Source organism: Rhinoderma darwinii, chromosome 5 (assembly GCF_050947455.1).
Source record: "Rhinoderma darwinii isolate aRhiDar2 chromosome 5, aRhiDar2.hap1, whole genome shotgun sequence".
NCBI lineage: Eukaryota > Metazoa > Chordata > Amphibia > Anura > Rhinodermatidae > Rhinoderma > Rhinoderma darwinii.
In genome coordinates, this window is record NC_134691.1 from 210,103,360 (window position 1) to 210,119,011 (window position 15,652).

A 15,652-nucleotide genomic window follows, 5' to 3' on the forward strand; every position below is an offset into this window, starting at 1 on the left:
TCCGCCGATGCAGTTGTATGAGGGCTATTTTTTTTGCGGGACGACTTGTAGTTTTTATTGGTACCATTTGAGAGTAGATGCGACTTTTTGATCACTTTTTATCAAATTTTTTTAAAGTCAGGTTTAACAGAAAACAGCAATTTTTCCATTGTTTTTATTTTATTTTTTACGGCGTTCACCGTGTGGGTTAAATAATGTAAACGCTTTATAGTCGGGGTCGTTACAGACGCGGCGATACCAAATATGTGTAACTTTTTTGCTTTATTGTGTTTTTTTTTTTAATAGTAAACATTTTGTAAGGGGAAAAAGTGTTTTTTTCATTTTTTTATTTTTTTTTTACTTTTTTTTTTAAAATTAACTTTATTCAACTTTTGTTTTATTTTTATACTAGTCCCACTAGGGGACTTCACTATGCGATCCTCTGATCGCTATTAGAATACACTGCAATACTTTTGTATTGCAGTGTATTACTGCCTATCCTTTTAAAACGGACAAGCATCTGTTAGAACTTGCCTCTGGCATGACCTAGCAGGCATTTACTACGGGCAGACCTGGGGGCCTTTATTAGGCCCCCGGCTGCCATCGGAGACACAGACACTCGGCAATTTTATCGCCGGGTGTCAGTGGGATGAGAGGGAGCTCCCTCCCTCTCTCCAAAACCACTCAGATGCGGTGCACGCTATTGAGCACCGCATCTGAAGGGTTAAACGGGTGAGATCGATACGAATATCGATCTCACCCGGTCGAGCAGGGACGCCCCCAGCCCTCAGCTGCCTCTGGCAGCTGAGAGCAGCGAGATTTGACGGCTCCCTGCTTTGTTTTACTTATTCCGATGCAGCGCCGTGGAATGTTGGCGCTGTAGAATAAAGCCCACTAATGACCGCTGTGAAAAGGCTTATCGGCGGTCATTAAGGGGTTAAACAGGCATTTCAACAGAAATATTTCTGGAAGGGGATATGTACCGTATTTTTCAGACTATAAGACACACCTGACTATAAGACGCACCCAGGTTTTAGACAACAGAAAATAGGAAAAAAATTCATATTTTACTTCTCTTACAAAGAAAAAAGTATTGGTTAAAAAAAATAATTTGTTCAGTTTCACCACATTCTGAGAGCCATAACTTATATTTTTTCATCGTTTAAGCGGTGTGAGGTCTTATTTTTTGCGGGACGAGCTGTAGTTTCTATTAGCACCATTTTTTGGGAAAATACGATTTTTTTATCACTTTTTATTTAATTCTTTTTAGCGCTATTGTGAGCAAAAGACAACGATTCTAGGGTTTTAAATGTATTGTTTTTACGCCATTCACTGTGTGAGTCAAATAATCCTATATTGTAATAGTTTCGGACTTTTACGGACGCAGCGATACCAATGTTTTTATTATTTTTTTATTTTTACATTGTGCTTGGGTAAAAATGGGTAAATTGTTGTTTTGTTCTTTTACTTTTAATAATTTTTTACACTCCTGAAAATGTATCTAATTTTTTTTTTCCACACATTTTATTAGTTCCCCTAGGGGACTTGAACCAGCGATCATTAGATCATAAATGACATAAATGTCCTTCATGGGAAACCACTATAAATGCCGCGGTCGCTATTGACCGCGGCATTTAACTAGTTAAACGGCCAGGTATAGCGCCGTTGATGTTTGTGGCTGTTAGAGCAGCGTGTCAGAAGCTGATACCTGCAGTGTATGGAGAGGGCCCAGTACGTGAGCCCGCTCCATACATCCTCTCCTCCCCGCTCCATGATGTGCCGACACATCATGGGTTGGGAAGGGGTTAAGCAAGGAGCGGTCAGGGGGCCCGGTGCTGCAGGGTCCCTTGACTGCTGACTATAAGACGCAGGGACTTTTTATCAAGATTTATTCTTGCTAAAAACTGAGTCTTATAGTCCGAAAAATACGGTATTTGCTGGTTTGGCATAATGTTTTGGCGGAATCAATACCGCAGTCAACTGCGCTATGGTTTGTGCCCAAAAAAACGGAAACCATTAGCAACGGAAGCATTACCATTGAAATCAATGGTAATGCTAACGCAAAGCTAGGGTTTCCGTTTGCCTTTCCGTTGATGGGTTCCCCTGACGGAAAGGTCTGACTGAACCCATCAACGGAACCTACCGCTGATGTGAACAGGCCCTTATTCGAAAGTGACAATCGTTTCTTACAAGAAACATACCTGTGTTTTGTAGGATGTTTATTTTATACCCTTTATTAATATACAGCCTTTTTTATTTTCCCTAAACAGAATAGTTCTGTGCATGGATGATGAAAAACATTTTTGCTTTAACAGCCATAATCTTCTTGGGAAAGAATATATAAAGCAAAGACATTTGAAATTACTTGAATATAAAGTTGTTCAGGTGAGTCCAGTTCTTCAGCTCAAACATTTGTACAACACCTCATTTATCTAAGAAATGTTGCTGTGATTATATTTCAGGTCTTCCTCAGTCTCCTATTCTTTTAATTTTTGTATTCTTGTATTGTTATATTTTGTTACAATTATTTTATTGTCCACAGATAAAGTATAGTATAACACAGTGCTTTATAGCATTATGAGGTCTGATTATAGATGTAATAAAAGTGTACTTTTCATAAGACAGGTACACTTCAACCCTTTAGCAAAAAAATAGGGGAAGAATGCAAATTTCCTTTTGTAATTTGATGATATCAGGTGAACCAGAATAATACTATGCCCAATCTACCGAGCACTATAACTCCCATACAAGGGTCTCCATTTATTTTCTCTTTCCTTAGGGTGGTATATTGGATTTGTAAATGGACACAACGCACATTTGTGCAGGAATTTTATAGGGATAAGAGCAGATAGGAGCTGGGTTAGGGAAACAAATTCTATATTGTGATATGGACGCATTATTATATAGGTCTATGACACCCATGTAAAATGGGTCCGCGTCACACAGTATAGTCCCTGGCAATGCATGTCAATAGGGGGAGGTTAGATTTTTTTTTTTTTTATTTGTTTTTATTTTTTCTCATTTTTTTTCCTTACTTACCGGTAATAGTGATTTAATGCCTGCCGGCTATTAGATCACTATTAGCAGTGATCTGCATACCGAGGAGTTCTAGGAGGACATATCATGTTCTTCCAGCATGCCTACCCCCATGTGACAGTTGAAAGTTCGTGACATCGCTATGGCAACAGCCCAAGTTTAGGAAGGAAGCTTCCTTTATTCGGGTCCCAGTGCTAATTCTGTGTTTGTCATTTTTGTTGCAGTGAGCTGATCATTTCAGCTCCCTGTCTCTTCAGGAGGACTGGGCTGACACAGCGTCATCCCCATCTTTTTAATGGCAGAACGCTGTACAGTGCGATCTGCTAATAAAGATAACCACATATATTTATGTTCCAGCTTACAGTATAATGCCCCCACATAGTATAATGCCCCCTATAGCTATCCAATACGGTATAATGCCCCCACACAGTATAATGCCCCCTATAGCTATCCAATACGGTATAATGCCCCCCATAGCTGTCCCATACAGTATAATGCCCCCAATAGCTGCCCCATACAGTATAATGCCCTCCATAGCTGCCACATACAGTATAATGCCCTCACACAGTATAATGCCCCTATAGCTATCCCAAACAGTATAATGCCCCCATACAGTATAATACCCCCGATAGCTGTCCCATACAGTATAATGCCCCCATACAGTATAATGCCCCCTATAGCTGCCCCATACAGTATAATGCCCTCCATATCTGCCACATACAGTGTAATGGCCCATAGAGTATAATGCCTCCATAGCTGCCATATACAGTATAACACCCCATAAAATATTATGCTCCCATAGCTGTTCCATACAGTATAATGCCCTCCATAGCTGCCACATACAGTATAATGTCTGCACACAGTATAATGCCCCCTATAGCTATCCCATACAGTATAATGCCCGCACACAGTATAATGCCCACCATAGCTGTCCCATATAGTATAATGCCCCCCATACAGTATAATGCCCTCCATAGCTGTCCCATACAGTGTAATGCCCCACACAGTATAATGCCCCCCATAGCTGCCACATACAGTATAATGCCCCCATAGCTGTCCCATACAGTATAATGCGCCCATACAGTATATTTCCCCCATACAGTATAATGCCCCCATAGCTGTCCCATATAGTATAATGCGCCTATACATTATAATGCCCCCATACAGTATAATGCCCCCATACAGTATAATGCCCCCTTCAGCGGTCCTATAAAGTATAATGCCCCATATACAGTATAATGCCCCTCAGCAGCTACCATATGAGGCCCCTCTCCCATACCCAGTATAGTGCCCCAATATGAGCCCCCCTCCCATACTCCGTATAATGCCCCATATGGACGTACCTAATAGAAAGATAATTACTTACCTATCACCGTTCCCACGCCGGGCGGAGAATCCTTCTCCAGGCTGTCATGTGAGTGACTCAGCGCAGACAGGCGATGACGTCACTACATCGCGCCTGCCTGCGCTGAGCCTCTCGCGGCACAGTGAATGCTGGAGCAAGGCTCCAGCATTGCACTGAACTGTATTTGCGTTCTGAGGATGCAAATACAGTTTAAGCGCAGTCAGTGCTGTGTGGCAACGGGGGCACGGTCGCAATTGCGACCCCTATAGCTACGCCACTGTGCTTACCACCACTGCCACTATGTACAAGCACACACACAAGGGGGCAGACAAGGCAACGGTGGTTGGATAGACACAGAGGGGAACAAAGGGATGCCTTAGGGCTTGTCCACACGTAACAGAATTGTTACAGAAAATTTCTGCAGCAATTCCATAAAAAGTAGTAGAGAATCCACTGTGGAAAAACCGCACCATTTCCAGCGTTTTTGACTGCAGAAAATGATGCGTTTTTTGCTGCGTTTTTCTCAATGCTGGGAGATGGTGACATCTCTGGAAAACGCAGCAATTCAGTCCACATTCCGCAGCAGGATTTGACATGCTGCGGTCCGAAAAATACGCACCGCAGGTCAAATTTTGGTCGGAATTCTTACACAGCGTGTGGCGGTGATTTGTTAAATCTCACCCACTTTGCTGCTACTGTATTCTGCTGCGTATTTTCCATGCTCAATTACGGACGGAAAATACGCAGCAATTCTGCTACGTGTGGACAAGCCCTTCTTCTCCATGAGAGCAATGATTTTCTCCTACAAGCACTTGGCAGCCCTGCTCTGTGAGTTTGCTTGTCCAACCGCTTCTTGGCTTCCATTGCACAATAAGGCTATGTTTGCACTAAATTTTTTCAAGCTGAAAAACACGAAGAAAAAGCCTCTATATAATCCTGGTGTTTTCGGAAATATTTTAAAGTGTTTTCGAATTTTGTAAGCTTTTGTGAAGCGTATTTTCGAAGCATTTTTTGAAGTGTCAATCAGAAATATCAGCTTGTAAAACACTTTGCGTCAAGCCACTTCTTTTTTACTAAGCTTATTTTTACGGATAATTTTTTAATTCAGCAGTGTAAAAATATGCCTCGTATAAACTACACAGTGTATTTACTATTGAAATCAATGAGAATCTATTAGCACGCGCATTTCAAGTTATTTCGGAGCGTAAAAACGCACATTTTGCACTCCGAAATACGCCTGAAAGTATGATGTGTGAACATGGCATTACAAATTTCACAGACTGACTTGTGACAAAGGTGGCATCCAATAGCGGTTCCATGTTTAAAGTCACTGATCTCTTTAGTACGACCCATACTACTACCAATTTTTGTCAATGGAGATTACATGTCTCTGTTCTTGATTTTATGCATCTGTTTGCAATGGGTGTAACCAAAACACCCGGACTCAATAATTGGGAGGGGTGTCTACATACTTTTGGCCATATATTGTATGTACTATCCTTCTGAAGAGCTAGAAAAAATAGCAACACATCAACTGGATAAAATCAATCCTCTCTTTACTTCATACTAGCCCCTTCCCGACATCCGTGTGTGTGTGTGTGTGTGTGTGTGTGTGTGTGTGTGTGTGTGTATATATATATATATATATATATATATATATATATATATAATATATACGGCGGGGGTGGGGGTGTAGCATGGATATATTAGTATTGCAGTATATTGTGAAAGCGATCCAAAGGCACAGTGAAATGGTAGTGATTGGTGCAGTCTAGGACAGCTCATTGAGTGATCATCATCATCAACTGTGCTGCTGATTTTTTATTTTTTTTTATAACAGCAGCACTGCAATCTGTCCCTAAATTTTCCTGCCCCTGTTTCTGTACCCCCTACCCCCATGTCTATCCTGCGGATGCTGAGTGCTGATTAGTGACCGCCATCGTGGATCAGCACTTTCTGCTTAATTGTTGGCACAGAATTTTTTTAGCGTTCTGCACCTTTTTCCTGTGTGCGACCTGCGCCACTGAGTGCTGATCAGTAATCGCCATCACTGATCGACATCTGTGGTAATAATTTTGACGCTGGGTTTGGGGTTTTTTTTGCTTTTTTTTCCATCTTCCTAGCACTAATTCCCTGTGTGTGTCCTGCGGCCGCTTGAACACTGATCGTGACTGCCATCACTGTGCTGTGCTAATTTTTTGGCGCAGGTTTTTTTGTTTGGCCTGTTTTTACTGCACCATCTTCCCGTCTGCATCCTGCGGCCATTAAGTGCTGAAACTATAGTCAGTCTCAGTGGTAATTTGTTTGATACAGTGTTTCTACAGTTTTAATGCAAATTGATAGCGTTACAGTTAGCGACAATTAGTGACGGACGTGCATTTCTTATTTTTTTTTACTGAAATTCGCTTACTAACTTTTTGATAGCAATTCAGTTTTAGTGTAAATTGTTAGCGTCAGTTAATGACTAATGTTCAGTTTTTTGTTTTTTTTTTACTGAAGTTCGTCACTAAATTTTTTATAGCATTGTAGTTCAAATTTATTGCAGTCAATTTTTTTAATGCTACAGTTTTATCCCAATATATAACATTAGGGTTTATTTGTTAGTGTCAGGTAGTCAGGAATTTTTTACAGTTTTATATTGGACATTTATTTTTAAACAAAAAAAAAATTCTCCTAAATTTTTATCTCCTCCTTTTTTTCTTCTTTCATTTTTACGGCCTAGTTCGAATAATATCTGGAAAAAAAACCTGTGGGTTCAAAAGGCTTACTATACCCCTAGATAAATTCCTTGAGGGGTGAAGTTTCCCAAATAGGGTCAGTTTTGTTGGGTTCCACTCTTTTAGTCCATCAGGGGCTTTTCAAATGTTACATGATGTCTGCCAACCATTCCAGCAAATTTCAGCTTTTTCCTGAGGACACAGAGTTGGAAGCGGGACCAGCGCTGTGTGGCAACAGGGCCCCACCAGGCTTATGGGTGCGGTCGCAACTGCGACCGTTGCGACCACTATGGCTACGCCACTGCTGTAACTGCTATAAAGATATCAGCTCAACATTTTGGACTAATTCAGATAAAAAATTGGTTAACATTCACCTTAACCCCTTAACGCTCCAGGACATACTATTATGTCATGGTAAGTGTATCGTTCGCGCTCCATGACATAATAGTATGTCATGGAGTAAACACGGCGCCGTTCGCGCGGGGCGCGTTCATGAGCTGTGATAGCTGCTGTTTCCGACAGCAGACTATCACTGCTCAATGTGCCGGGACCGATCGCGGAGCTCCCCCGCCGATTAACCCCTCAGAAGCCGCGTTCAATAGCGATCGCGGCTTCTTAGGGGTTAATCCGCCATCGCCGGCCTGCTACACGATAGCGGCCGGCGATGGTGACTATGGCAACCGGACACCAAACAATGGCGTCCGGCTATGCCATAGACGGAAGCCTAGTGGGTCCTGACAACGTCAGGACCCACTATGCTTGCTGTCAGTGAGTAGCTGACAGTTCTAATACACTGCACTACGCATGTAGTGCAGTGTATTAGAATAGCGATCAGGGCCTCCTGCCCTCAAGTCCCCTAGTGGGACAAAGTAATAAAGTAAAAAAAAAGTTAAAAAAAGTTGTGTAAAAATAAGAAAATAAAAGTTTTAAAAGTATTAAAAGTAAAAATCCCCCCTTTTCCCTTATCAGTCCTTTATTATTAATAAAAATATATAAACAAACAAATAAACTATACATAATTGGTATCGCCGCGTCCGTAACAGCCTGAACTACACAATTATTTAATTATTTATCCCGCACGGTGAACGCCGTAAAAAAAAATAATAATAAACCGTACCACAATAACAATTGTTTGGTCACTTCACCTCCCAAAAAATGGAATAAAAAGAGATCAAAAAGTCGCATGTACCGAAAAATGGTCCTGATCGAAACTACAGTTTGTTACGCAAAAAATAAGTCCTCGCACGGCTTTATTGATTGAAAAATAAAAACGTTCTGGCTCTTAGAATAAGGTAACACAAATAGTGAATGATTGTTTACAAAACGTATTTTATTGTGCAAACGCCATAAGACATAAAAAAAAACTATAAACATCTGGTATCGCCGTAATCGTATCGCCCCGCAGAATAAAGTGAATATGTCATTTATAGCGCACGGTGAACGCTGTAAAAAAAATAGAATAAAAAAACAATAGTAGAATTGCTGTTTTTTAGTCACCACGCCACCTAAAAATAGAATAAAAACTGATCAAAAAGCCGCATGCACCCCAAGAAAACTACAATGGATTCCTCAAGGGGTCTAGTTTCCAAATTGGGGTCACTTTTGGGGGGTTCCCAATGTTTTGGCACCACAAGACCTCTTCAAACCGGACATGGTGCCTAATAAAAAAGAGGGCTCAAAATCCACTAGGTGCTCCTTTGCTTCGGAGGCCGGCGCTTCAGTCCATTACCGCCCGAGGGCCACATGTGGGATATTTCTAAAAACTGCAGAATCTGGGTAATAAGTACTAAGTTGCATTTCTCTGATAAATCCTTTTGTGTTATAAAAAAAAATGGTATAAAGAGGATTTTCTGACAAAAAAAAAAAAGTAAATTTCACCTCTACTTTGCTCTAAATTTCTGTGAAACACCTAAAGGGTTCATAAACTTTCTAAATGCTGTTGTGAATACTTTGAGGGGTCTAGTTTCTAAAATGGGGTGTTTGATGGGGGTGTTTAATATATGGGTCCCTCAAAGCAACTTCACAACTGAACTGGAACCTAAAAAAATAAATAAATGAGGCAAAACTTCGCTTCTTACATTATACTGCTAATGAGCCGTGCCCACCCCGAGATGGCCCCAGTTTTGACCGTTTGTATAAACGGAGACCCCTATTAGACCGTTCCAGTGCCCGGATTTCCCAAGCATACACCCCCGAGAAGTGTATTTCTATTGATGAGTCCCTGGTACATTTTAAAGGGAGGGTTCAATTCCGCCAGTACCTGCCGGGTAAGAGGGCAAGGTATGGCGTGAAGATGTATAAGCTGTGCGAGAGTGCATCAGGGTATACCTACAGGTTTAAGATATATGAAGGAAAGGCCACCCCCAAACCAGACTGCATCCTGGACTACAATAGGTACATGGGAGGGATGGACTTGTCAGATCAAGTTCTGAAGCCCTACAGCGCCATGCGGTGTGGTATAAGAAGCTGGCCGGGCACATCATACAGATGGCATTGTACAATGCGTACGTGCTACGTCGATGTGCAGGCCAGAGGGGAACTTTCCTGGAATTTCAAGATCTAATCTTTAGGGACCAGGAAGGGGGGGCACCCAGTACTTCTGGAAGCGGGGCCACACGCATCGTACCAGGGCAACACTTTCCAGGAGAAGTTCCCCAAACCGGTGGAAAGGGAAAGAGTCAAAAGAGGTGCAGAGTCTGCTATAAGAGGGGGATAAGGAAGAACACAATATACGAATGCGACACGTGTCCCGAAAAACCAGGGCTCTGTATAAAAGATTGTTTTAAAATGTATCATACACCCCTTGACTTTTAATTTACCCTGATGCACTCCGCACAGCTTACCCCCCTCATCTTTCCCTTCTGAGCCCTGCCGTATGCCCAGGCAGCTGATAACAGCCACATGTAGGGTATTGCCGTACCCAGGAGAACCCACATTACAATTTAAGGGGTGTATATCTCCGGTGGCGCATGCTGGGCACAATATATTGGACACTGAAATGGCATATATATATATATATATATATATATATATATATATATAAAATTGCAAATCTCACACTGCACCATCTGCTGCGCATTATCTTTTACACAGTACCTGTGGGGTCAAAATGCTCACTACACCTCTAGATGAATGTCTTAAGGGGTGTAGTTTTTAAAATGGGGTCACTTCTCGGGGGTTTCAACTGTACTGGTACCTCAGGGGCTTCTGCATACATGACTTAGCACCAGAAAAGCTCCAGTAGGCCAAATGGTGGTCCTTTCCTTCTGAGCCCTCCCATGGGCCCAAACGGCAGTTTATCACCACAAATGGGGTATTGCCGCACTAAGGACAAATTGGACAACAAAATGGGGTATGTTGTTCCTTGTGAAAATAAGAAATTTTGATCAAAAATGACATCTTCTTGGAAAAAATATCATTTTTTTCATTTCACAGCCCAATTCAAATAGGTGCTGTGAAAAAACTGTGCGGTCAAAATGATAACAAAAACCATAAATTAATTCCTTGAGGGGTGTAGTTTCCAAAATGGGGTCACTTCTGGTGGGTTTCCATTGCTTTGATACCTCTGGGGCTCTGCAAATGCAACATGGCACCCGAAAACCAATCCAGCAAAATCTGGACTCCAACAAACACATAGCGCTCCTTTCCTTCTGAGCCCTCCAATGGGCCCAAACGGCAGTTTATCACCACAAATGGGGTATTGCCGCACTAAGGACAAATTGGGCAACAAAATGGGGTATGTTGTTCCCTGTGAAAATAAGAAATTTTGATCAAAAATGACATCTTCTTGGAAAAAATATAATTTTTTTCATTTCACAGCCCAATTCAAATAGGTGCTGTGAAAAAACTGTGCGGTCAAAATGATAACAAAAACCATAAATGAATTCCTTGAGGGGTGTAATTTCCAAAATGGGGTCACTTCTGGTGGGTTTCCATTGTTTTGATACCTCAACACCTCTTCAAACCTGGCATGCTGCCTAAAATATATTCTAATAAAAAAGAGGACTCAAAATGTACTGGGTGCTTCTTTGCTTCTAGGGCTTGTGTTTTAGTCCACGAGCGCAGTAGGGCCACATGTGGGACATTTCTAAAAACTGCAGAATCTGGACAATACATATTTAGTAGTATTTCTCTGGTAAAACCTTCTCTGTTACAGAAATTTTTTTAATAAAAATGAAATTCAGCAGAAAAAATGAAATTTGCAAATTTCATTTCCACTTTGCTTTAATTCCTGTGAAATGCCTGAAGGGTTAAAAAACTTTCTAAATGCTGTTTTGAATACTTTGAGGGGTCTAGTTTTTAAAATGGGGTGTTTATGGGGGTTTCTAATACATAGGCCCCTCAAATCCACTTCAGAACTGAACAGGTACCTTAAAAAAAACTAAAGAATCTGGGCAATAAGTTTTGAGTTGCGTTTCTCTGTTTAACAGGAAAAAATTAAATAAAAAGGATTTTCTGACCAAAAAATAAAATTTGTACATTTCACATTGCTTTAAATCCCTGTGAAACACCTAAAGGGTTAATAAACTTCCTAAATGCTGTTTTGAATACTTTGAGGGGTCTAGTTTGTGTGTTTGATGGGGGTTTCTAATATATAGGCCCCTCAAAGTCACTTCAGAACTGAACTGGTACCTAAAAAAAAGAGGCTTTTGAATTTTTGGGGAAAATATGAGAAATTGCTGTTTATGTTCTAAGCCTTGTAACGTCCAAGAAAAATAAAATAATGTTCAAAAAACGATGCCAATCTAAAGTAGACATATGGGGAATGTGAACTAGTAACTATTTTGGGTGGTATAACCGTCTGTTTTTCAAGCAGATGCATTTAAATTCTGAAAAATGCTATTTTTTGTAAATTTTCTCTAAATTTTGCAATTTTTCACAAATAAAGACTGAATATATCGACCAAATTTTACCACGAACATGAAGCCCAAAGTGTCACGAGAAAACAATCTCAAAATCGCTTGGATAGGTTTAAGCATTCCGACGTTATTACCACATAAAGTGAAATATGTCAGATTTGAAAAATTGGCTCTGAGCCTTAAGGCCCAAACTAGGCTGCGTCCTTAAGGGGTTAAGGATGCATTTCTTGTGCGGTTTATAGCTGTGTTGTTGCATGTAAAATTACCATACTAATAGAAACGTTTTTTTCCATTTCAGATACCTTTCTATGAAATTGATAACTTGCACAATAATGAAGAAGTTGTTGAATATCTTCACAAGAAAATTTTTCCCCACTCATACAGAATGAAATGGTAATAACTACATAGCAGCCATGTATGCACATACACGTCTAGAATGTTTGCTTACAAATAAACGAAGCAATGTAAATGTGATGAGCAAAAATTGTTACCCTATGTTTTTTTAATGTATTGAACTATGCAGTTAATGTATCAGTAGTTGAACGACAGTTCTGTATTTTTTCCAGTTTCAGGTTTTAACTTTCTTTACTTACTCAAATTTGAGTTTTTTGGCTCTATATATTTGAAACTATGCATTCCGCTTTAAGGCTTTGATCACATCTGCATTGGGACTCTGTTCGTGGGTTCCATCAGATCTTTCTATCAGGGGAACCCATGAACGGAATCCAAACTGAAAGGTTTTCATCACCATTGATTTCAATGGTGACAGATCCGGTGGTTTCCGTTTGTCACCGTTGTTTAAGGGTTCTGTCTTTTCAAAGGAATAAACTACGCTATTCAGTCCGTCAAAACAACGGAACCCTTACACAACGGTGACACCACCTATGGTTTCCGTTTGTTTTTGTTTTGGATTCCGTTCATGGGTTCCCCTGACGGAAAGGTCCGACGTAGCCCGTGAACGGAGTCCCAACGTAGATGTGAACGAAGCCTAATGTGTACTGGTTTAAAAAATCTCAAACCTTTTTAATGTGAAATCCACAGCAAAATCTGCAGTTTACATCCCATGTGAATCCAGCAAAACTGTGACTTCTGGATTAAAATGAAACTTTTCAATAAAGGATTTTTACAAGTCTATTCCTATATATCTCCAATACTTTCAAAATGTGAATATTTGAAGCATGAACATAATGGACATCATCTGTCAAAATGCATACCAAAAATCGTATGTGTAGTTCCTAGAAAAGAAAACCTAAATCTGACCAACCCTACTGCTTTCGACTAAATCTGCTTTAGTAAAATAAAATTCACAGCACCAGCACGCTTTACTATCTTCTCCATGCCGCCTTGCGTTTTTCTCTCTCTCACTATTACATTTCTTATTGGACACAGGAACTGAGGATTAAGATTTCACTAGGTGAATTGACTCATATTTAAACCAATAATTTAAAAACTATATGTACTATATTTAAAAATATAAATATGACTGTACTTATGGTACCCAACACCTATACAGCTTCATCGGATATATTTAAAGTGTCCCTGAGGAAGTTCTCATATTGTCAAAAATACTGCCTGCTAGTGCCGTTTCTCTGGACAGGTGTAAAGGATCTAAGTTTACAACATGATGGCCTAATCATCACCGCGAGTTAGAGCTGGGAGATTTTGACCGATATCAAAATCATGATTAATTGAACATGTAACCTTGATTACGATTAATGAACGATTATTTTGTCCACTTCCTTGTGCATGCCACGCCTACTATTTGCATGCCACACCATTTAATTAATATATATATCCCCTTAGCCTGCTGTATACTACTGCATATAATATACCCCCTGACACGATCCCACACACAGATTAGTGCCCCCACACAGTACAATGGCCCCTAGCTGCCCCCACACATTATATTGCCGCATAGTGCCCACTAAATAGTATAATGCCCCTATAGTGCCTCTCGACACGGTATACTGCCCCCATAGCTTTCCCCGCACACAGTATAATGCCCCCATAGCTGTCCCCCACACAGTATAATGCCCCCATAGCTGCCCCACCTAATAAAAACAATAAAATAAATACTCGCCTAACCTCGTTCTCACGACGATTAGAGGAGATCCCTCGGTAGGTCTCCTCCAATCTGTGCTATGCGTGGCTCGGCGTAATGACGTCACTGCATCGTGCCTGTCTGCGCCAGGCCGCTCAGAGCTAGCGTTACATAGTGGATGGTTGTGCAGGAAGCTGATGGCTCCCTTCTCCACCATTGGTTCCAACTGTATCTGTGTCCTGAGGGCGCAAATACAGTTGAAACCAGGACATAACCATACCAAAAAAAAAAAAAATGCATTAGATGTGGATTATCTGCACTGAATTTCGGTTTTATTTTGATTAATTGCCAAGCCCTACCTTGTGTCCAGAAGTTTGTGTTCTTGGGAAACCAGTTTCAGGACTCCCGAACACCGACTTTTTAACAACATGAAAATCAAATATGTGAAAAGTTAAAAATTATGTTCCATTTCTGTTCCCCCCACTATATAATATTTTTTGGACAAAAGTAAACATTACACTTACAGGAGCTTTTATGACATCCCATTGTAACTCCAGCGGCATTAATATGAAGTTGTACCCCCTTTGCAGCTAAAACAGTTTCCACTCTTCTCGGAAGACTTTCTACAAGTTTTGGAGTGTGGCTGTGGAAATTTTTGCTTATTCATCCAGAAGAGCATTTTGTGAGGTCAGACACTGATGTTGGATTGGAGGTCCTGGTCCTGAATCACTGTTCTAGTTTATTCCAAAAGTGTTTGATAGGGTTGAGGTCACGACTCTGTGCAGGCCAGTCAAGTTCCTCCACACCAAACCCACCCAACCATGCCATCATGGACCTTAATTTGTACACTGGCTCACAGTGATACTGGAACAGAAAAGAGCCTTCCCCAAACTGATCGCAAAAAGTTGGAAGCATATAATGGTCCAAAATGTCTTGATATTCTGAAGCATTAGGATTTCCCTTCACTGGAACTAAGGGGCCTAAGCCAACCCCTGAAAAATAACCCCATAAAATGGGGGCCTGCAGTTAATGTCAGCACAGCGTTGGCGACTTTTATGCACTATGCATGTCCATAAAGTGCATATATTAGGTTATGCCCCAAAAATATTTTGTGCTACACTTCTTTTCTTTCATGTGCGCTACTTCAACCTAATCAGGACTTGAACATATCGGCCCACATTTACGACAGACAAATATTTGTGCCAAATTTATTAAAAGGCGCACGCCTCTTCATGATTTTTGTTACATTGTCACCACTCGGACAAAAAAAAAGTATTTTTACGCATTCTACGATCAGGCCCTTATTAGGACCATAAGTTTATGCAATTCTATTTATACATTTGCTTAAACTACATTTCCTGGGACACCATGGCCACTTTTCTCGAAACTTTTCAAATTTGATAAGAAATGTCACAAAACATACCTCCCAACTGTTCACCAGAAATATACGTTGACTAGGGAATGAGTTTTACTACTTTTAATACTACATTTTACTACTGCTAGTGTTTAGGCTATCAGGGAACACATCTGTGTCTTCCCAGCATATGTCAATATGAAGATCACTGATAATCGTAAACTAATAGACAATTGCCACTATATCAATGTTATCATTAAAACTGTATAAGGACAGGCAAGCAACCAACAAATTTCGTTTTACCTAATTGCACCAGTGGTA

At 40.5% G+C, this 15,652-nt stretch overlaps 1 protein-coding gene across 1 annotated transcript in view; it reads left to right on the plus strand.

Moving 5' to 3' along the window:
• Window positions 1–13,070, plus strand: part of FASTKD3 (FAST kinase domains 3) — a 71,210-nt gene extending 58,140 nt beyond the window's left edge. The window contains exons 6-7 of the mRNA XM_075826915.1: window positions 2,250–2,364; window positions 12,235–13,070. Coding sequence (XP_075683030.1) covers window positions 2,250–2,364; window positions 12,235–12,333 — 214 coding nt within the window. The 3' untranslated portion in view covers window positions 12,334–13,070. The remainder of the gene's footprint in view (window positions 1–2,249; window positions 2,365–12,234) is intronic.
• The last annotated feature ends 2,582 nt before the right edge of the window (window positions 13,071–15,652 follow it).